The sequence below is a fragment of the Etheostoma cragini genome, chromosome 19, assembly GCF_013103735.1.
Source record: "Etheostoma cragini isolate CJK2018 chromosome 19, CSU_Ecrag_1.0, whole genome shotgun sequence".
NCBI classification, from domain to species: domain Eukaryota; kingdom Metazoa; phylum Chordata; class Actinopteri; order Perciformes; family Percidae; genus Etheostoma; species Etheostoma cragini.
The window spans coordinates 15,696,821-15,719,537 of record NC_048425.1 but is presented as its reverse complement, the minus strand read 5'-3'; the positions used below and the strand labels follow the sequence as shown (position 1 = coordinate 15,719,537).

The window sequence follows — 22,717 nt, the reverse complement described above, 5'->3', positions numbered from 1 at the left end:
CCCCCACCGACTCCCCCCGAGTACCCACCAACTGAACCTTAACGCCAACAACCCGCCCTCCTCCTACTCTTCCCTGCCCTTTCCCTCTCTCCCTCTTTCATCACTCTCTCCTACCCTCATTGTACACTGCCACACTTGTCTCCATGGGAACCGCTCTGGGATTGGGTGTTGTTCCTGTGACCTCTCTGGCTGTTGGACAAACTTTTTTCTCCCCCCCCCGTCCTCTCTTATGCACTCCTGCACGCTTTCAAAGCATGCATGCAGGATGTGTGTGGACGGGACACTTGACCGCAGCTGTGAGTAGCTTCAGGACAGGACAGTCAAATTAAAACTAGAAGTAACAATTTGTCTGTGTGTGAAGCAAAATAAAGGACTGCTGTGTTTGTGAAACAAGTTGCCTGTTGGCAAAGACAATAGTGTGTGTGTGTGTGTGTGTGTGTGTGTGTGTGTGTGTGTGTGTGTGTGTGTGTGTTCTAGGCGTGCAATCACTCGGTTCACACATGTGTGCTGGCATTGTCCCGTTGTCTGTATTCAGTAGTGCCTCTGTAGTCCAGACGTCCCTATTCATGGATGTTTGGCCAAACGTGATGATAGCTTTTCATGCTGTGCTACCAAGCGACACATAAATCTGAATCAAATACACAAAGATGGAAGATCTAAGAAAGCCATCTTGGTGGAAAATGTAAACCATTAGCTTACCAAGAAATTCAATATATTATCATTAGTCTCGTAATCAGCCTTTATGCAGGGTTTATCAACAATCTGGCGTACATATAAGATGTGATCCAATTAATAATATTATTTTCAACAGCAAAGTTGACTATTTAAAAAAAAAATGTATTCAACAGAAAGAAAACTAGCCCAATTATCATATAAATCACAGTGCAGTTAAAGTCACCCTGTGGAGCAGCGCTGTGAGAGCAAAGTCTTGAAGTGTGTCCTTGCATTGTTTTTTTGTCCTGGTCTCCCAGCATGTGCATTAGGACACATATGTACACACCATGGGGCTAAAGTAAAACACATCTCTGCCGACTGTGAAGGGCAGTAACAGTTTACAACGTTAATATAAAAAAGCATTAATATTTCATCTTTTGCAAATGTTTTATGGGGTACCAGATTCATTCAACGTGCTTATTAGGCCTTAAAACTGCAACAATGAATTTTTGTTTGCCCCAGTGGTGCAGCAGAAACAAGCCATGACCACGACACTGACATAACACCACCTTTGGAGTTGCCTCCAACAGAAAATAACTCACACACATCACACACAATGCCTCCAAAACTATTGGCCTCCCCACCCCCAACTTCTCAGATCTCAGCAGCGAAGCCATCACATGCTGAGCTGACATCATAGCACATGACCCCAGGCACCCTCAACCCATTCTTCACACTGCTTCCGTCTGGCCGTAGATACAGATCCCTCGCTTGGGAACGGGCACGCTATATCAGGAGTCTCTGTGCCATAGCATCACCAAACAAAACACATTGATAACAGTTGTGTGTGTAGTTGCTATATGTGTAGGTATGTGTGGGGATGTATCTGATGTCTCTCATGTGGTCATGTTGTAATGTATAATGCAATTATGTATCAATTTATTTTTGTGAGGCTTTGTACAGACGGTGGCAACAAATCCTGTTGTTACATGTCCAACTGTCCAGTATTCACTCTCCTTTTAGTCTCAAGTGTCAAAAGTGAAGAGCTTTATAGATATATTTTAACTATTGTTATCATAAAAAAAGGTTAATTATAGCTGCTTTAATGGGAAACACAATGCATTTTGGACTATATACCTGACCATTGCACATATATTATATATTCTGAACTTTTGCACATTCCCTTTTCCACATTTTTGCACATCCTACACAATACCATAAATCCTTATTTTCTTATTCTAAAACAATTTATTGTGCATATTTTTCACAGTGTCTTTTACATATTTTAAAATTATATTTTGTTCTATGTTTATGATCTTGTTTGCTGTAGTACTTTGCTTTATAGTTTATTTCCTTTTAATATGTTGCATCAAACACAAAGGCGAATTCCTCCAAGTGAAAACATACTGAAAAAGCTGAGTGAGTCAGTCGTTTACTTTCCTAAAGTCCTCAATCCCGGTCCGTCCCCCGGCTGCTTTGGGTTCAGTCAAGTATCAAATCTTTAGCTTGGTTTTTCATTTTGTACATTGTTAGTTTAGAAAAGATACAGTATAAAGACAACATTTACATGACCAGTAATAGTGCATGACTCAATTGTGTGCAATACATGTTTCTTCTTAAATCCAGGCTTCCTACTGATACGTGTGTGTGAATACATCCTGAGGAATGCTCAAGGGTTAGTAAACATCCTCAATGATCTCAAAGAAGGAATGACTAACCTGCTCTCCAGCTGACTTGGACGTAGATCACAGTGGGAAGTCAAACGATGCTCGAGGAGTTCAAATGTCAGTGGTTTCTTAAAGAGGAAGCCGTGGCTGCACAAGGCCGACGCAGCGATTCTTTCCGTGTGTAGCCTGAACACAGAAATGTGAGCTAGAGTTAAACCACAGCACACACATTTTCTGCAAGTACAAGTTCAGATAAGCATGACAAATGTTTACATTTGTAGTCGCATGCGCACACATGAAAGGGTGTTGAAGCCCTCAGCATTGTCTCACAGATGCAGTGGCGGTACAGTGGGTAACTTGATGAAACCTCCCTTGAAACAGGGATAGATGAGCTTGCTGGAACATGTTGTGAGCTAACTTCTATGGTGTTTTCAAAAACAAATGTCAGGACAGCAGTTACAACAGTATGGCACAGAAAATACACAAACAGCTACCACGTGGAGACATGATTTCAAGAAATTAGCTCTTCCTCAAAATACAAAGAAAAAGGTTAAATGTCAAAGTTATAAGGAAATTCTTTAGGGGCTGAAGTATCCTGCAGTTCACATTGTAGAGCACAGTTACAAATAATGCACCTCCTTTGCAGGGATTTTTTACATGTCTTAGCGCACACACTTTGTGCTCACAAGCCCAGCAAAAATAAAAGTGATACCCCCTAATCTTTATCTGTTGAGCAATGTAAACTTCATATTGTGTAACCACTTGTCTATCAAAATGTATGGTAAAGCTTTCGTGCGTAACTTGTGGTGAAGACAGAAACTACACACTAAAGCTTTAAACAAAACCTAACAATATTTTTTCATCTATAACAGGTGAGTTGTGAAGATAATCTATTAATTTAGTATGCAGCCTTTAACTGCCAGAATACATGATTTTCTATTTTTGTTTTTATCATGAGTGAAAGGGGGTGTAGAAAACCCATCTATTAAAATGTTGAGGCAACCGGGCTTCAACTTGGCCTGATTGACAAAGAGGATTTCAACCATGCAGGCCAGTAAAGTGTAATAAAAAGAGTTCTGCCACCGTGAGATGATGAAAAGGATTGGAATTCAATAAAAAAATTTAAAAAAGTAAGTTATAGTCATATAATTACCACAATCTTTGCTTTTGTGAATTGCTGGATAATTGTAGTGTAGTACTAAAAAAAAGGTATTCAAATTAAACAAGGAAAGAATTGACTCTTTTGTTGAACTGGTTACAACGACCACTAGACATACAACCGGTGACAGAGTGGCAAGTAGACACTGCTTCAATTTAAGGGGTCAATAGCCAAAAAGGTTGTGAACCACTGTCACAGAATAACAAAAAGGGCTGGTATAATATGGCTAAAATATTTTGTGACCTCAAGAAAATAGGTCCACCATGTCAAGTTCAAGAACTTATCTTCCTGTGATCACATGAAAATAGAAGAGAAAAATCTTTCCTCTGTGACCTTTTGCACAAAGTGCTGCAGCTTAACAAAGCATCTCTTCAGCAGCTTAGTGTTACAGCTAGAAAATGTTGAAAATGTTTCCAGCTTTTTAAGTTTCAGTAGAGAAGTTAGCGAGGCAACACTGCAGGACTAAAACACACACATCTCAGAGAGACTATCATAGGCAGATGTCCACAACCTGTGTGCTGCAAAGATAAGAGCATGTTTACATACTGGTCAGGATCAAAGCATCGGAAGGATTCATAGAGTTATGCTGACAAGTGACGTCAGACAGTTATATACTTGGGCTGGACTTTTCTAATACAACTCAATGGGCGGATCCGTCAGTGTATCAGATGACAGACGTAGGGTAGAGTATCGTGCGTAGCCTGGCAGGCCGGCTTCAGACGCACTGAGCTATAGCAAGCGTGATTGTGTGAGCGGAGAAACACTGCTGAGTCACACAAACTGTCCCTGGTTCCACACAAGAGATACAATGCTAAAACAAAAAGGAAATAGGTAGGGTGTAGCCCACACAAGAGTTACAGTTGGCAAGCCGTTTAAAATCAGTTTGATACGCAATAAACCGCTTGAAAAATATGGTTGTATAACATGAAAGAAAAAAGCTAAGGAGAACGAGGAAGAGTGGGATCAGAGTGTGGACATTACGAAAGGAGACTGGAAAGGATAGGTGGAAAATCATCTGGGAGGGGTGCCTGATATGGTGTGGAGGGATGGAGGGGGCTGGTTTTTCCACTGCCAGAGAGAGAGGACGGCTAAATCAAATTAATTAGCTCCTTCATCTCCAGGCAGCTACTCAGGCATGCTGTACTGGCAAAGAGAGAAAGTCGGAGGGAGAGGGGGCAGGGGGGGGGGGGGTTGGCATAAGAGAATGGGAGAAAGCGATATAGGACATGGTGGAGGGGTGAAAAGCCTGCTGTGTATGTGCGCCATTCAGGAGGACGGGCAGTGGAGGGGAGGGGTGCATAATTCTCTGATAAGCGTGAGGGTTGTTTTGCTGGAGCCTCTGCTCAGCCATGAGAAGGAAGTGGTGCATGTTGGCTGACGCTGTGTGCTGCCGCGCTTCGGGGCGATGGTACTTCCTGTTTCTAGACAGCCTGTATTTTGAGGCCAATGTAAACAACCCTGCTTTTCTGCATGCCTCTTTAAATAGCACGCAGACACTTCAATCAGAACCACCCAGAACAACAGGCAGCTGAGAAAGAAAAGGAAAGATACTAAGGGTTTTGAGCCATGGCGCAACATGAGGTATACTAATCCTATGATCACAAATAAAATAATAAATCACTAATAATTTCACTGACATCAGAAGAAAATGGAAAGTCGTAAAAGGGGGAATAGAAAGTGAGGCAGATGGTCGGAGGCAAAGGCAGCATGCCAGGGGAAACAAAACAGCAGAACAGCAGAGAAACGAAACACAAAAAAGTGAGAAAAGAGGCAGGGCGAGTGGTACGACCAGGACAGAGCCACTGCAGGCAGCATGTGGCCATCTCTGAGGCTTAGTGTGCAAGAGAGAGGGGTGAAAGAAATGCAGCAAGGGAGGGAAGATGAGAGTTGAAGAGGGAGTCAGGGAAAATATGAAGGCTTGAGCGCAAGTGGTAGGTTCAGACAATAAAGGAGGGAGGAAAAGCAATCATGTGACTTCAAGGGTGGACTTGGTAGGCCAAGCTGATTCAGAATGAAGAAAAGATCACTGAGTGAGGGGAGAATGATAGTGAAAAAATATGTTGTATGGCAAAAGGGGAGCACAAGAGACAGTGCCAGAGGTCAAAACCTTGGGAGAAGAGAGCAGTGGACAGCTCAGTGCCTGGACGAGACTTGGCTGCACTGTGAGAACCCCAGATTAGCACTAAGCCGATTGCAACGCGAGGTAGGATCAAGAGCAATTAATTTAGCACCCAGATAATTCCGGGAAGAGGCTGAAAGAACCTTAACAAAACGTAGATCTCCTGCAAAACTCAAATACTAGCTGACTTAACATTCCTGCATCAGTCTGTTCTCTACAAATTAACTGCCTAAAATGAATCCTGTGTAAATAGAGTGGAGGAGAATTTGGAAGGTCTGAAAGGGTGTGTGGATGATAAAAGGAAGGATAAAAGAAAGATGAAGACGCTTGGCAGGGGCTGACATCAGCCAAAACAAACACCCAAAGAACAGGACATTCTCTGGTAGACAGAAATTGGCCGGCCTCCTCTAATATGCTCTCAGAGAGAGCATGCCCTCAACTCTGCGTCATACATTTTTATTACAAAACAACATCCTGGTGCATAATTTGAGCAGACTGACCATTTATCATAACGAAACAGGCGATTCACTTTTATTTTGCACGCAAAAAATAAACATAAAAACGCAATGACTATAGAATTTCCTACCAGTTTTTTTTGTCTATTTTTGATGGTGCATACATATGTGGGCTGATACTATAGACTAGGATTGGTTATTTTTACAGCAATAAATTCCCAGAAACCGATTCACAAACTTTACTCATGGTCAGCAGGAATGTTTTCTAACAGCAGCAGCATCACAGCCTACAGGTGATGTTGTCTTCATTAGTTTTTGGAGAAAGATGTCCGTGTACACAAACAGCAACTGAATACTTTTAGAAAAAGCAGACGTTTTTTGGTGGATTCAGGTACAGTGGCTCACTAACTCTGCAGTAAGTTTAAAATTTGTGATTGTATCTCAGATTGAAAAAATAAATATTCTGCTCCTCCCACCATGCTTTGCACCTGCCGGTCTGTCTCCCCCCGCCTCCGTGATCGCCTACTTTATTGTGCTACAAGGCTCCCCCTAAACTCCTCACCAACCCCTGAAACACAGTCTGGCTCTGAAATCAACAGACAAGAGCTCCCTCTAGATACATGAATCCTCACCCCTTCGAGGAATGAATGCCTCTGGAAAAAAGCACATGCTATGTACATTAATGTGAACTGCTGAGGCAGGAACAAAAAATGATAATTATACCAACTGCCAAAACCATCAACTGCAAAGCCTAATGTTAATAAGGTACTTGCAAGTTTCATTGGCTTGGATTTGACTTCTTTAATACCATTTTAAATCAGTTAGAATAATAAATATGGACAGTTCCATCACTGAAAATTGTAGGCAAAGCCGAAACACATCAGAAGGTAAGTCAACTTTTGCTTATTGGAACAAAATATAGGCTAATTTACTATCAAATGTAGCCTACATATTATGCCAAATGGCTCCTATTACATTATTAAACGACCATAAAAGTAGATTTTTAAAGCTATAGTGGGTTAAGGTTGGACATATTTTAATAAATTTAGATCATGGCATCCATTTAAAAAAATGTTTTGAGAAAATGTTTTGCATGTAGGCAATGACGTATAAATTATTATATTTACTCCTATAAACTGTAATGGAGTCACAATGGACTATAAAAACGCTTAAAATGGAAAAAGTCAAGCAAATTACAAATCCTTCCTCAGACATTATCTACGTACAGCAATTGAGTAAATGTACATAGACTACACTGCAATATATACACAGTATGTCAATTAAATATGATGTGTTTCTTTAGGTTCTTACAGTTTGTCACTTTACCTGACAGCAATATCACCAGGCACCGTAGAGTAGGTCCTACAGTGAGGAAAACAAGTATTTGAACACCCTGCTATTTTGCATGTTCTCCCACTTAGATATCATGGAGGGGTCTGAAATTGTCATCGTAGGTGCATGTCTACTGTGAGAGACATAATCTAAAATAAAAAATCAAGAAAACACAACAAATGATTTTTTTAAACTATTTATTTGTATGATACAGCTGCAAATAAGTATTTGAACACCTGTCTTTCAGCTACAATCCTGACCCTCAAAGACCTGTTAGTCTGCCTTCAAAATGTCCACCTCCACTCCATTTATTATCCTAAATTAGATGGACCTGTTTGAGGTTGTAAGCTGCATAAAGACACCTGTCCACCCCATACAATTAGTAAGAATCTAACTACTAACATGACTAAGACCAAAGAGCTGTCCAAAGACACTAGAGACAAAATTGTACACCTCCAAAAGGCTGGAAAGGGCTACGGGGTAATTGCCAAGCAGCTTGGTGAAAAAAGGTCCACTGTTGGAGCAATCATTAGAAAAGGGAAAAGTTAAACGTGACTGTCAATCTCCCTCAGACTGGGGCTCCATGCAAGATTTCACCTCGTGTAGTCTCAATGATCTTAAGAAAGGTGAGAAATCAGCCCAGAACAACACAGGAGGACCTGGTCGATGACCTGAAAAGAGCTGGGACCACCGTTTCCAAGGTTACTGTAATACACTAAGACGTCATGGTTTGAAATCATGCATGGCACGGAAGGTTGCCCTGCTTAAACCAGCACATGTTAAGGTCCGACTTAAGTTTGCCAATTACCATTTGGATGATCCAGAGGAGTTATGGGAGAAAGTCATGTGGTCAGATGAGACCAAAATAGAACTTTTGGTCATAATTCCACTAACAGTGATTGGAGGAAGAAGAATGATGAGTACCATCCCAAGAACACCATCCCTACTGTGAAGCATGGGGGTGGTAGCATCATGCTTTAGGGCAGTTTTTCTGCACATGGGACAGGGCGACTGCACTGTATTAAGGAGAGGATGAGCGGGGCCATGTATTGCGAGATGTTGGGGAACAACCTCCTTCCCTCAGTTAGAGCATTGAAGATGGGTTGAGGCTGGGTCTTCCAACATGACAATGACCCGAAGAACACAGCAAGGATAACCAAGGAGTGACTCTGTAAGAAGCATATCAAGGTTCTGGCGTGGCCTAGCCAGTCTCCAGACCTAAACCCAATAGAGAATCTTTAGAGGGAGCTCAAACTCTGTGTTTCTCAGCGACAGCCCAGAAACCTGACTGATCTAGAGAAGATCTGTGGGGAGGAGTGGGCCAATAGCCCTTCTGCAGTGTGTGCAAACCTGGTGAGAAACTACAGGAAACATTTGACCTCTGTAATTGCAAACAAAGGCTACTGTACCAAATATTAACATTGATTTTCTGAGGTGATCAAATACTTATTTGCAGCTGTATCACAAAAATAAATAGTTAAAAAATCATACATTGTGATTTCTGGATCATTTCTTTTTTTTACACTGTCTCTCACAGTGGACATGCACCTGCGATGACAATTTCAGACCCCTCCATGATTTCTAAGTGGGAGAACTTGCAAAATAGCAGGGTGTTCAAATACTTATTTTCCTCACTGTATGCATTAAAGCACTATCAGATTGGTCTGTATACATTTCAATTTTTATTTTCAAACGTTCAGAAAAACGGAGGCAATTGCTTCCATAACGATGCACACCTTTTGCAGAAATCCTTTAACGTCACAAACGTTCTTTAGATTTTACAACTATTCTAAATGCGGACGAATTCCCACCTAACTTTACACTTTTTTGACGGGACACAGTGAAGCCTTTATGCACTGACCTCCTTGCAGCAATAGAGGGAGCACGTCTGACAGCCTGTAGGGACTCGCTTCCGCATTGAAAACGTGGTTGTGCCATAGACCGTATTTTAACGGTCTATGGGTTGTGCATAGTCTTTGCAACGCTGATCATTCTCAATATGAACCAGAGGAGGGAGCCATTAGGTCAATAATGCTTCCTTTGTATTGTCATGGTATTGCATGGCACATGCTGAACAAAGTGAATCTGTCACATTCTTCTACGGATGTTAAGCCGGCATGCAGTTTATTAAAATAACTCAAAATAGAATATGGTTTGACTCCATAAGGATACGGAGTTTCCTCGTTTGACTCCATAAGGATACGGCAGATGTTGCATCTTTCCTATCGTCTGGGCTTGAATGCTGCCTTCCATTGCTGGACCTGCCAAAAAGAGATGATGGCAAAGAGGCATGTTGATGCTGGTAACAGCACATAACATTAAGCTGCCCCACTTAACATGGACGTAATGTTTTTATAAGACTGTTAAAATGAATTTTGTTAAAATACTCAATAATAAAACAGTCCCACAGTCCAGCATGTTGGTTCAGTGTCTTTATTTAAAAAAAAGGCAGTTAAAAAAGCACTGTTACATAGCTATTACATTGCACATTTTAAACACTAGCTACAGAGATTGACATGTGGTTCAACCAGTGTAGCTTTTTCTTCCACTTCAATGGTAAATGTATTAAGTGTATTCATTAAGTGAATAGAAACATTTCAGCACCTTATGCAAATACAACAGCACTGCTTAAATGGGACATTGGAGATGTATGGCTCTCAAATGGCCATATATTAACACAGTAATCCGTTCTGCTTTTGGACATTGATATAGCTATTTACACCGGGCAAACGTGCTCCCTTCTCTTGGGCACAACAACCGAGAACTACCCGGATAAATCTATTGTGTAACAAGCTAATGGCCTCTCCTAGTCCCCGGTAACAATACTTACCTATAACGCTAGCAACTAAAATGTAAGTAACGTTAGTCAAAAGCTTAACTTAGAATGGTGGAATACCTTCATGGTAACGATCACTGTACAAACAGCCTATTGACTAAACATCAACACTTTACTTTAGACTAGCTACTAGCTACAGACTACTACTATGCACGTAGTTAGCTAGTAAAATGGCTTCAACTTCGACGAAGAGTCGAGACACTTGAAAACGGGCTAGGAAACTTCCAAGCAGTTTCGACACTTTATAACCTATCACGTTAAAATTAGTTAGATAAAACATTCATATAGTCGCTCCTTATTTTGTCAAGGTCCTCGACATTTTGTGAAAATTTGCAGCTATATAGCCGGTCATGTTAACCAGCAAGAATATCCAGACTCCATCTTCCTCGTTCACAACAAGAAGCATATTGTCAAACACCGCCATGTTGGGCGCTAATGTCCAACTGTGCTAGCCATTATAACCTATACTGTTGTCCTCATGGTAACGTTATAACATATTACCACTGTATACAAAACTCATCTACTACAACCTTAACACTAAGACAAAAGTTGACCAGCAAAATCAGAGATTTACTTAGCTATGGCCCACCGTAATCCACTTTATTTTCCTAGGATGGCGAAGGCATGAGAAAATGAATTACCCTGCCTACTCTACCTCTGATTTGCTAGACCTCGCTGACGGGTTAAGGTAAGAATTTCAGGATAAGTCAATCAGAGACAGAGTAAGGCAGAGCAGGGCTGGACAATTTCAGGGTAAGCCAATCAAAGACAGAGTAGGACAGGATATACCTTCGCCATCCTAGGGAAAGAAAACTAAAATTCGTATACAGTAACGTTATGTACAAGGCTTAGCTAAATATAAGGGTGCTTTAGCTTAGCAACACAAAGACATCTTATGAGCATACTTAGCTAGCTAAACGCCGAAAATATTACTTTTAAAGCGTATCTACGTTAGTTAGCTAGGTACATACGCTAACGTTACACAATTCATGTTGAAAATGTGTAGCTACAGCAATTATCAGGGAACATAATGTTACCGTCGTTGTCGGCAAAATAGTCAAATCACAAGCTGTAACGTTAATGCTAAGAAAGCAACCTTTGAGAGTTTAGCATTTAAACCCGTATTGAGCTGGCTGGTAACGTTTAACTACTTATAATAAAAGTTAGTGGTCATTTAAATAAATACCAACCTAAAACCGCCAAAACGACCAGACTGCTATATAATCATGGCCTAGGACAATGTTTTACATTTTAAAAAATATAAAAAAATACAAGAACAACTGAACATAATAACTAGATATATATTACACACGTCACATGTTCATGGAAAAATCTTCAGCACCTGTTAAAAAACAAATGTTAAATTAACACTTAAGGCTTCCCCAGACTTTCCTACAGGGCGCACGTAAAATCCAGTCCACTCTCCGGACATCGCTCTCAGGCGAGTCCGAGGCTTGCAACAAAGTCCCAGAGATCCAAAAACGCAGAGTAAGAAAAACCCAAAAGGATATATGTTTCCAAAGTAGCTCAAAAATAATCCATGATACAGTGTTTTGAAGTGAAAATATTATGTATTTCGACCATTTCCTCCTTTTTTATCAAAGGTCTTAACAGGCCTCAGCCCTGAGCCTCTTTTCTTAGAGCCCAGGCTGATCTAGAGCGAGACGAACGGGAGGACAGAGATTTTTTTTATTTTTGCTCTGAGGGAAGAAATTCACATCGGCCACACTCGGAAAATATCGGAACTAGGGCGGGTTTTGTTGAAATGATTCTAAGAAGGATCTTTTCTTCGCAGTCATTGGTCATCTATTTTGTACTCCTCAATATTAATAAGAAAATGGACGAATTGACAGGATTTCAGTTGAATATTCATATATTGCATGCAAAATTTACGCAACACCGCCTACTCTGTTTTCATAAAACCAATCGGGAAGGGTCTAGGTTCAATTGACGCCCGCCTTTAGTTCCGATTCGTTAAAGGAAATAACGTGATCTCTAATTGGCTGTACGTGTGATACAATTAATTATTCATTTCACTGTCTTGAATAGCCAATGAGCGTTTTACTACAGAGATCCACGTCCCACCTCTGCCCCTGTCTTTTGGAATGTGCAACCCCGTAGTATGCAGTCAGTCTATATAACCAAGCGTTGAACCGCTTCATGCTCAGAAGCGCTTAGAGCGCTCCGGAGTGTAGATCAGAAAAGGGGAAGGGAACTGTCGGTAGCCATTTTACTTAGGACCAAAACACAAAAAACTCGACTATAAAGGTAACCGACAGCAGAGGTTCCTGGGATATCACCTTCGGAGACTTTCCGGTCACCGTTGGCGGCCGGACCAGAGTCGTGGTGACAATTTAAAGGCTGCTCCTGCTCACAAAGCGGCGTGCCGAGGAAGGACGCGTCTCTTTGAATAGACAGGATGCACGGACCGCCCTCCGGCGACAGCGCATGCCCATTGCGCACGATCAAGAGAGTTCAATTCGGCATCATCAGCCCAGATGAGCTTGTAGGTTTTCTATTTGGGGGAGTGGGTTATTTTATTAATACTCAGATAGATCACACGTCACTCTTGCAGTTTCTTGACTAATCTTGTACTTTAACAAATGTGGCAAAGACATGGTTCTGTTTACAACGGAACATGCTCGCTGTTAGCCTAGCTAGCCTAGCTAACTAGCTGTGCCAGGCTGGAGCTTGTGCTAACTAGCGTGTTGCAGGAAGTTTTAAAAACTTTAAGCACAACATTCTCAAAAATTATCCACGCTATCACATGAATTAAACCCCCTTTGTATTTATGCAATGTATCTTGTAGGCCCATTAGTAAATACTTTATATCTTATAGTTCCGTACACAGCTCGCTTGGTTTTACCACTGGTCGCATTGTACGCTTTGGTTTGTTTTCTTACACATTCAATGAATAAAAGGGTACTTCAACAGAGTCCGAAATGCATGTTTTCTTTAACTCCGGATTGGGCGTTTAGTTTAGTAGTTTAATGTGTTTATGAACGCTGGATTGTTATTGATCATAACGTTTCATATAGTAGAAGTTGAACTTTATTTTAGCCACATTTAGCTGAGGCAACCGCTTTTTAAATTTTTTTTTTACATTTTTATATCCGTTATTTCAAGTAATGTCATGGTTAATAGACATTAAGATTCTATCAGTAATGTTGATGAATGTTAAATATCTATAACTCACAAATGTGTCGAGGTATTTATATTCTAACACTGTGGGTAGATGATCAACTGTTTAACTGAGCATACACTTATAAATATGATGTATTTCTCCTCAGAAACGGATGTCCGTTACAGAAGGGGGAATCAAATACCCCGAAACCACAGAAGGAGGACGTCCTAAACTTGGTGGCCTTATGGACCCAAGACAAGGGGTCATAGAACGAACCGGAAGATGCCAGACATGTGCAGGTATAATGTCATGTTAGCATTTCATACAGAAATATATTATTGATCAGTTGGCTGCTGTCTCTATTTAATGTCCTTACTTAATGATAAACATGTTTTTTGTTTCCTCAGGCAACATGACAGAATGCCCTGGCCACTTTGGGCACATAGAACTGGCAAAGCCAGTTTTCCATGTTGGCTTCGTAACAAAGATAATGAAGGTTCTTCGATGTGTCTGCTTCTTTTGCTCTAAGCTATTAGTGGATTCAGTAAGTATATTCAGCATATTTCTATACTTCACACTAATAATATCTGGGCAATCTGGGTTCAATTCCCACTGCGATACATCAACCAATGTGTCCCTGAGCAAGGCACTTAACCCCTAGTTGCTCCAGAAGCGTGCAATCTGTGACATATGTAGCAATTGTAAGTCACTTTGGATAAAAGCATCAGCTAAATTACATGTAATGTAAAAAAATAATTATTTCAGTCTTGTTCATAGCTTTTTGACGTTTAACTTGCTCCCATCATTGTTAACTCCAGAACAATCCAAAGATCAAAGACATCCTGATAAAATCTAAAGGGCAGCCCAGGAAACGTTTGACACATGTGTACGAGCTGTGCAAAGGAAAAAATATCTGTGAAGGGGGCGAGGAGATGGACAACAAATTTGGAATGGAACAGCAGGAGACTGAGGAGGACCTTACCAAGGAGAAGGTATTTGGGAGCATTCTTTTGTTCATAGTTAATTTACTTTTTGGTAACATTCACGCCACTGCCTAACATGTTTTGTTACACTTTTATTTCCACTTCCTTCACTTGCGATTTACGTAGGGCCATGGTGGCTGTGGACGCTACCAGCCACGTATCAGACGCTCTGGCTTGGAGCTGTATGCCGAGTGGAAGCACGTTAATGAGGATTCACAGGAGAAGAAAATCCTGTTGAGCCCTGAGCGTGTGCATGAGATCTTCAAGCGCATCTCAGATGAAGAGGACGTCATCTTGGGCATGGACCCCAAGTTTGCCCGACCAGAATGGATGATTGTAACTGTTTTGCCTGTGCCTCCACTGGCTGTCAGACCTGCTGTAGTAATGCAAGGCTCTGCTCGCAACCAGGTAAAGTAATAGATACTTCAGGCCGACTGTTTTGTTGTTGTTACACTGCATATTTTGTTGTTGCATGTTTTCAAGCTGTGTAAAAACGAGATCTACACTTGACAACGATGATAACAAATCCATTGATTTCTGTTTTAAAGGATGACTTGACCCACAAACTGGCTGACATAGTCAAAATCAACAACCAGCTGAGAAGAAACGAGCAGAGTGGTGCTGCAGCTCACGTCATAGCTGAGGATGTCAAACTGCTCCAGTTTCATGTAGCCACCATGGTGGACAACGAATTGCCAGGCCTGCCAAGGGTATGTGTGAATTTCCCAGATGCATTAAATATAGTACAAGATTCAATGGAAAATACTCTGAAATACACAGGGTACAGTAGCAGTACATTTTTGCAATTTCTCTTTCATAGGCAATGCAAAAGTCTGGCCGCCCTCTCAAATCCTTAAAGCAGCGTCTAAAGGGGAAGGAGGGGCGAGTCCGAGGTAACCTTATGGGCAAGCGTGTGGACTTCTCCGCCCGAACTGTCATCACCCCAGACCCCAACCTGCAAATCGACCAAGTGGGCGTACCACGATCCATTGCAGCCAATATGACCTTCCCAGAAATTGTCACACCCTTTAATATTGACAGGTACGGCAAATAAGATTAAACTTTATGTAATTCACAAAAAAAACTGTATTCCAAAATCTTTTAGAGTGAAATGTGATGTCTGCTAATTCATTCTGATGATTATCCTAGATTACAAGAGCTGGTGCGAAGAGGCAACAGCCAGTACCCAGGAGCCAAATACATCATCCGTGACAATGGAGACAGAATTGACCTGCGATTCCACCCTAAACCAAGTGACCTTCACCTGCAGATTGGCTACAAGGCAAGATTAAAATGCTCATAGCAGCTCTAGAGCTACATCTACTGCTAAAACTATTTTTTTTTTTGGATTGTTTTAAAAAGTAACATTTTTTTTTCTGTTTAGGTGGAAAGACATATGTGTGACGGTGACATCATCATCTTCAACAGACAGCCTACACTACATAAAATGTCCATGATGGGGCACAGGGTGCGAATTCTGCCGTGGTCCACGTTTCGACTCAACCTTAGGTGACTTATATGAATGTTTCTTTTGAAATAGACGATTTATAGATAAATTATTTGTTTGATAATTCGTATTTTGGCATAGTATCCAGGCAATTACAATTAAAGTAACAATTTTAGGTTGTTGTGAATGCAGTTTAATGTCATAAGTCTAACTTGTCACATTGTTACATCATAGTTATTTTTGTACTGTATCACTTTGTCTTTGCAAATTCCAATCACTGTTATATTATCCCTGACTGAAATGAGTTATCTCTGCAGTGTAGCAGTTCTAAATCCTATCCTCATCTCCCCCCAGTGTCACCACTCCATACAATGCTGACTTTGACGGGGATGAGATGAACCTCCACCTGCCCCAGTCCCTCGAGACGAGGGCAGAGATTCAGGAGCTGGCCATGGTGCCGCGTATGATCGTCACACCCCAGTCCAACAGGCCTGTCATGGGTATTGTGCAGGACACCCTCACAGCTGTCCGCAAATTCACCAAACGAGATGTCTTTTTAGAGAGGGTAAGGAGATTGTTACGGGGTCACCAGCTTCTCCTTGTTCTGGTCTGAAAGGGTCTCAACACTGCATTTCCGCACCACAGGGTGAAGTAATGAACCTCCTCATGTTCCTCTCCACTTGGGATGGAAAAGTGCCTCAGCCAGCCATCCTGAAGCCCCGTCCTCTGTGGACAGGCAAGCAGATCTTCAGCCTAATCATTCCTGGACACATTAATGTGGTCCGCACACACAGCACCCATCCTGACGAAGAAGACAGTGGCCCTTACAAACACATCTCACCTGGGGACACCAAGGTAAAAGTCCCTCAATGATCTTGTATAGATTAAAGACTGAAAATGAATAAAAATACAAGTGATCTGACATTCAGCTCATTCACACAGGTCATAGTGGAGAATGGTGAGTTGATCATGGGCATCCTGTGTAAGAAATCTCTGGGAACCTCAGCCGGCTCCCTTGTCCACATCTCCTACCTGGAGATGGGCCACGACGTCACCAGACTCTTCTACTCCAACATTCAGACTGTGGTCAACAACTGGCTGCTAATCGAGGGTAAATTAATATACCTTTCTTTGCTTTATGTCAGTGTTAGTGATGTTTTGTCTAATATTTATAGGTTTGCTTTATGATATTTTCTTTAGGTCATTCCATTGGTATTGGTGACTCCATTGCTGATGCCAAGACCTACCTTGACATCCAGAACACCATCAAGAAAGCCAAACAGGATGTGATAGAAGTAAGCACAAAGTATTTGTATGGTCACCAACATCCCATATTTTGTTATTTCAACATAGTTCCACCTGTTTTTCAGTTTTTTAGCAGAAATTACAAATAAAGTTAAAAATGTCCTTAAAATCTGCCAGGTCATCGAGAAAGCCCACAACAACGAGCTGGAGCCTACCCCTGGTAACACACTGAGGCAGACCTTTGAGAACCAGGTGAATCGTATCCTCAACGATGCTCGTGACAAAACAGGATCCTCAGCCCAGAAGTCTCTGTCTGAGTACAACAACTTCAAGTCCATGGTGGTGGCAGGTTCTAAGGGCTCAAAGATTAACATCTCACAGGTAAAATAATCCCTTTAATTGTCACTACCTTATTAGATGAATGATGGCTTTGATTCACATGATCTCTGACATCTCTTTATCGCCTTATTCAGGTTATTGCTGTGGTGGGGCAGCAGAACGTGGAGGGGAAACGAATTCCCTTCGGCTTCAAACATCGCACGCTGCCTCACTTCATTAAGGATGACTACGGTCCTGAGAGTAGAGGCTTTGTGGAGAACTCCTACCTGGCTGGCCTGACTCCAACAGAGTTCTTCTTCCATGCCATGGGAGGCAGAGAGGGTCTGATCGACACAGCTGTCAAGACTGCTGAGACTGGTAATTCCAGGCAGTTAGGATATATTTCAAAGGATGCTTTTAGTAACTGTTTTTTTATTTTTTATCATTAGACTCTCAGAACTAAACCTGTCCAACAAAAAAAGAAGCCTTTTTTAGTTTTTAACATGGTACATCTGTACCCCACTAGGTTACATCCAGCGTCGTCTGATCAAGTCCATGGAGTCGGTGATGGTTAAGTATGACGGCACGGTGCGTAACTCCATCAACCAGGTAGTTCAGCTGCGTTACGGTGAGGATGGCCTGGCAGGAGAGAACGTCGAGTTCCAAAACGTGGCAACGCTCAAACCCTCGCACAAGGCCTTTGAAAAGAAGTAAGTCACACAGGGGAGCATTGTGTTTCTTAGCTTGATGAGGTTTGTCCTTAATGGTCAAAATCTCCTTCCTTCATTGAGATATTTGGATAAATTTGTTCTCAAAGTCGCTTTCCAGTAGCCTGTATGGATTTGTGACCACGCTGTAACTTTACTCAATTGTGTGCATAAAATTGTCTATAATCAACAACTTAACTCTTTCTCATTTTCTGTCTAGGTTTAAGTTCGATTGTACCAATGAGCGAGCGCTTAGGCGGATGCTGCAGGAAGATGTAGTAAAAGACGTGCTGACAAATGCCAATGTGCAGAGTTCCTTGGAGAAGGAGTTTGACAAGATGAAGGAGGACAGGGAGGTCCTCCGAGCCATTTTCCCCACCGGGGACAGTAAGGTGGGTGCTCTTCTTTGTAAACACAGCTCTGCTCCTAAGTAGTGTCTTGGTCTGGCATGTGAAATCAGGAATATTCATATACTGCAATTTATCCTCGTCTACAGGTGGTGCTGCCATGCAACCTGGACAGAATGATCTGGAACGCTCAGAAGATCTTCCGCATCAACACTCGAACCCCAACAGACCTCAATCCTCTAAGGGTGGTCGAGGGTAAGCTAAAAAACAGACTTCCTTTAACCAAAGAACAATATATTACCGCTCCCTGTTTATGCTTTCTCTTTAAAATTAACTCATACAGCCAAGTACTACTTAGACAGTTTCTTCACTATATGTTCAGTTCCAGGATTTTGTGAAGCATGTGAAAGAAGCACTAGCTGCAGAATTAGAACGAGGAGGTGGTGGCCTGACCTCAGGAGTTCCTTAAAGCCACCTGGTGAATCCCTGCGTGTTACATTACGAGTAGAACAGTTCAAGTCCTAATCCCCGTCTTTGCTAGAGAGAAACTATGATTTCTTATAGCATCACAGTATCAAGGAATTCCCCACTGTCCCCATAGATCTCAATCCTAGCGCGTGTGTTTGCACTTCCAGGTCTGCAGGATCTCAGTAAGAAGCTGGTGATTGTGAATGGTGATGACCCGCTGAGCAGACAGGCCCAGCAGAACGCCACTCTGCTCTTTAACATCCACCTGCGCTCCACACTCTGCTCCAAACGCATGACCCAGGAATTCCGCCTTTCCACGGAGGCTTTCGACTGGCTGCTGGGAGAGATTGAGACCAAATTCAACCAGTCCATTGTAAGTTTAGGATATTGTCTTATTTCCAGTTGCCAGATCTCAACTAGACTGTTTGTTTGAATATTGAACTTTGAAGATGAGATTTTTTTTTTTTTAATTTTATAAATGAATCTCATGTTTTCCTGCGTTCCCAGGCCCACCCAGGTGAAATGGTTGGCGCTCTGGCTGCTCAGTCGCTGGGAGAGCCAGCCACCCAGATGACCCTCAACACCTTCCACTACGCCGGTGTGTCAGCCAAGAACGTAACACTCGGTGTGCCTCGTCTAAAAGAGTTGATCAACATCTCCAAGAGGCCCAAAACACCCTCTCTGACGGTTTTCCTGCTGGGTCAGGCAGCGCGTGACGCTGAGAGGGCCAAGGACATCCTCTGTCGTCTGGAGCACACCACACTGCGAAAGGTGAGAGACGTTAATGTACAGTTTGTCCAAATAATTTAGTTTTGATCCTTACGTTGCCAAAAAAAGTTCATCCTAATAAATGAAGCAGTGACTAAAACTTTGCATTTGAACCCAGGTGACGGCAAACACAGCCATCTACTACGACCCCAACCCCCAGAACACGGTGGTGGCCGAGGACCAGGAGTGGGTGAACGTCTACTACGAGATGCCTGACTTTGACGTGACGCGCATTTCACCGTGGCTGCTGCGCATCGAGCTCGACCGCAAGCACATGACTGATCGCAAGCTGACTATGGAGCAGATTGCAGAGAAGATCAACGCAGGTGGGTTGTGTGTACACAGTGTGTAGTCCTCAGCTCTAACAGAAACTAGCTGCTTCTCCTAATGACATTTTTTTTTTTCTGCAAGGTTTTGGAGATGACCTGAACTGTATTTTCAATGACGACAATGCTGAAAAGCTTGTTCTGCGAATCAGAATCATGAACAGCGATGAGAACAAGTTCCAGGAGGTGAACATTGACATTATATTTAATAACTATGAACTCACTGTGGTCAGTTAGCATATTAATCTTAACTCTATTTTCTTTGTTTAGGATGAGGAGGTGGTGGACAAAATGGATGATGATGTGTTCTTGAGGTGCATCGAGTCCAACATGCTGACAGACATGACCCTACAAGGCATTGAGCAGATTAGCAAGGTAACGGAACACACACACACCTAGAATAGCAATCAGCAAAAGAAATATAACCGTCTGTGGCTATACACCCACCTAAAGGATTATAGAACACCTGTTCAATTTCTGATTAATGCAATTCTCTAATAAACCAATCACATGGCAGTTGCTTCAATGCATTTAGGGGTGTGGTCCTGGTCAAGACAATCTCCTGAACTCTAAACTGAAGGTCAAATGGGAAAGAAAGGTGATTTAAGCAATTTTGAGCATGGCATGGTTGTTGGTGAAATCGGGCCGGTCTGAGATTACTCAGATTTTACATTCTGCTCAGTTACTGGGATTTTCACGCACAACCATTTCTAGGGTTTAAAAAGAATGGTCTGAAAAGGGAAAACCTCCAGTATGCAGCAGTCCTGTGGGCGAAAATGCCTTGTTGATGCTAGAGGTCAGAGGAGAATGGGCCGACTGATTCAAGCTGATAGAAGAGCAACTTTGACTGAAATAACCACTCGTTACAATCGAGGTATGCAGCAAAGCATTTGTGAAGCCACAACACGCACAACCTTGAGGCCGATGGACTACAACAGCAGAATACCCCACCGGGTACCACTCATCTCCACTTCAAATAGGAAAAAGAGGCTACAATTTGCAAGAGCTCACCGAAATTGGACAGTTGAAGACTGGAAAGATGTTACTTGGTCTGATGAGTCTCAATTTCTGTTAAGACATTGAGATGTTAGAGTCAGAATTTGGCGTAAACAGAATGAGAACATGGAAACATCATGCCATGTTACCACTGTGCAGGCTGGTGGTGGTAGTGTAATGGTGTGGGGGTTGATTTCTTAGCACACTTTAGGCCCCTTAGTGCCAATTGGGCATGGTTTAAATGCCACGGCCTACCTGAGCATTGTTTCTGACCATGTCCATCCCTTTATAGCCACCATGTACCCATCCTCTGATGGCCACTTCCAGCAGGTTAATGCACCATGTCATAAAGCTTGAATCCTTTCAAATTGGTTTCTTGAACTTGACAATGAGTTAATTGTACTAAAATGGCCCCCACGGTAATGGAGCGTCTTTGGGATGTGGTGGCATGGGAACTTTGTGCCCTGGATGGGCATCCCACAAATCTCGATCAACTGCAAGATGCTATCCTATCAATATGGGCCAACATTTCTAAAGAATGCTTTCAGCACCTTGTTGAATAGATGCCACGTAGAATTAAGGCAATTCTGAAAGGCGAAAAGGGGTCAAACACAGTATTAGTATGGTGTTCCTAATAATCCTATAGGTGAGTGTAAGTCAAATGTCACACTCTTCTCCTCCAGGTGTACATGCACTTGCCTCAGACTGACAATAAGAAGAAGATCATCATCACAGAGGATGGTGAGTTCAAGGCCCTGCAGGAGTGGATCCTTGAGACAGACGGCGTGAGCCTCATGAGGGTCCTCAGCGAGAAAGACGTAGATCCTGTCAGGACCACCTCCAACGACATTGTTGAGATCTTCACGGTACGAAAGCATAAAAATAGCTTTGTGTCAACAGCAAAATTACAGCAAGTTTAACTATATATGTTCATGTTCGCTCTCACTCTCGCTCTCTCGCTCTCGTTCTCTCTCTCTCTAGGTCTTGGGAATTGAGGCAGTGCGAAAGGCTCTGGAGAGAGAGTTGAACCACGTCATCTCTTTTGACGGTTCCTATGTCAACTACCGTCACTTGGCTCTGCTCTGTGACACCATGACATGCCGCGGTCACCTGATGGCCATCACACGTCACGGCATCAACCGTCAAGACACAGGACCACTTATGAAGTGTTCCTTTGAGGAGACGGTGAGAGGGGACCATTAATTAACTAAAACATTACTAACCTAATGCTGATTTAAAAAAAAAAAAAGAAGAATTGTATTAGCTTGCCATTCACCACCTTACCATTCAATTCTTGTCTTGCATTTCCTCGTCTAGGTGGATGTGTTGATGGAGGCGTCATCCCATGCCGAGAGTGACCCCATGAAGGGTGTGTCAGAGAACATCATGCTTGGCCAGCTCGCCCCGGCTGGTACAGGATGCTTTGATTTGCTGTTAGATGCTGAGAAGTGTAAATATGGCATGGAGATCCCCACAAACATACCTGGCATCAGCGTGGCTGGACGTAAGTGGGAAGATGTTTGTTGGATATACATCTGAATTGTTCAGTGTTAAGAGCTAGGATATTTACATTGTGTATCCGTCCTGTTCGCAGCCACTGGAATGTTCTTTGGCACAGTGCCGAGTCCCATGAGTGGTATGTCACCTGCCATGACCCCATGGAACACAGGAGCAACACCGGCCTATGGTGCCTGGTCCCCCAGTGTCGGTGAGTATATGTTCTGGTCACTTTGGCTCTTCCACCTTTTTTTTGGGGGGGGGGGGGG

At 42.4% G+C, this 22,717-nt stretch overlaps 2 protein-coding genes across 3 annotated transcripts in view; one reads left to right on the top strand and one right to left on the bottom strand.

Moving 5' to 3' along the window:
* zbtb4 (zinc finger and BTB domain containing 4) overlaps positions 1-9,217 on the bottom strand; it is a 24,857-nt gene extending 15,640 nt beyond the window's left edge. Inside the window, exon 1 of one of the 2 annotated variants that reach the window (XM_034856363.1) lies at positions 9,042-9,217. The gene's annotated coding sequence lies outside the window, so the exon portion shown is untranslated. Of the gene's footprint in view, positions 1-2,372; positions 2,555-9,041 lie in introns of those variants that run through there. The other variant, XM_034856364.1, reaches the window with a different exon arrangement.
* A 3,164-nt stretch (positions 9,218-12,381) lies between these two features.
* The window catches only part of polr2a (polymerase (RNA) II (DNA directed) polypeptide A), a 10,641-nt gene continuing 305 nt past the window's right edge, over positions 12,382-22,717 (top strand). The window contains exons 1-27 of the mRNA XM_034857383.1: positions 12,382-12,728; positions 13,513-13,645; positions 13,754-13,890; positions 14,165-14,338; positions 14,456-14,737; positions 14,878-15,039; positions 15,150-15,370; positions 15,479-15,611; positions 15,714-15,838; positions 16,131-16,341; positions 16,422-16,631; positions 16,719-16,887; positions 16,977-17,071; positions 17,199-17,402; positions 17,495-17,717; positions 17,866-18,049; positions 18,267-18,438; positions 18,543-18,648; positions 19,029-19,234; positions 19,369-19,632; positions 19,748-19,955; positions 20,041-20,141; positions 20,226-20,330; positions 21,635-21,817; positions 21,933-22,136; positions 22,269-22,455; positions 22,546-22,702. Of these exons, the coding sequence (XP_034713274.1) occupies positions 12,642-12,728; positions 13,513-13,645; positions 13,754-13,890; positions 14,165-14,338; positions 14,456-14,737; positions 14,878-15,039; positions 15,150-15,370; positions 15,479-15,611; positions 15,714-15,838; positions 16,131-16,341; positions 16,422-16,631; positions 16,719-16,887; positions 16,977-17,071; positions 17,199-17,402; positions 17,495-17,717; positions 17,866-18,049; positions 18,267-18,438; positions 18,543-18,648; positions 19,029-19,234; positions 19,369-19,632; positions 19,748-19,955; positions 20,041-20,141; positions 20,226-20,330; positions 21,635-21,817; positions 21,933-22,136; positions 22,269-22,455; positions 22,546-22,702 (4,643 nt within the window). The 5' untranslated portion in view covers positions 12,382-12,641. The remainder of the gene's footprint in view (positions 12,729-13,512; positions 13,646-13,753; positions 13,891-14,164; positions 14,339-14,455; positions 14,738-14,877; positions 15,040-15,149; positions 15,371-15,478; positions 15,612-15,713; positions 15,839-16,130; positions 16,342-16,421; positions 16,632-16,718; positions 16,888-16,976; positions 17,072-17,198; positions 17,403-17,494; positions 17,718-17,865; positions 18,050-18,266; positions 18,439-18,542; positions 18,649-19,028; positions 19,235-19,368; positions 19,633-19,747; positions 19,956-20,040; positions 20,142-20,225; positions 20,331-21,634; positions 21,818-21,932; positions 22,137-22,268; positions 22,456-22,545; positions 22,703-22,717) is intronic.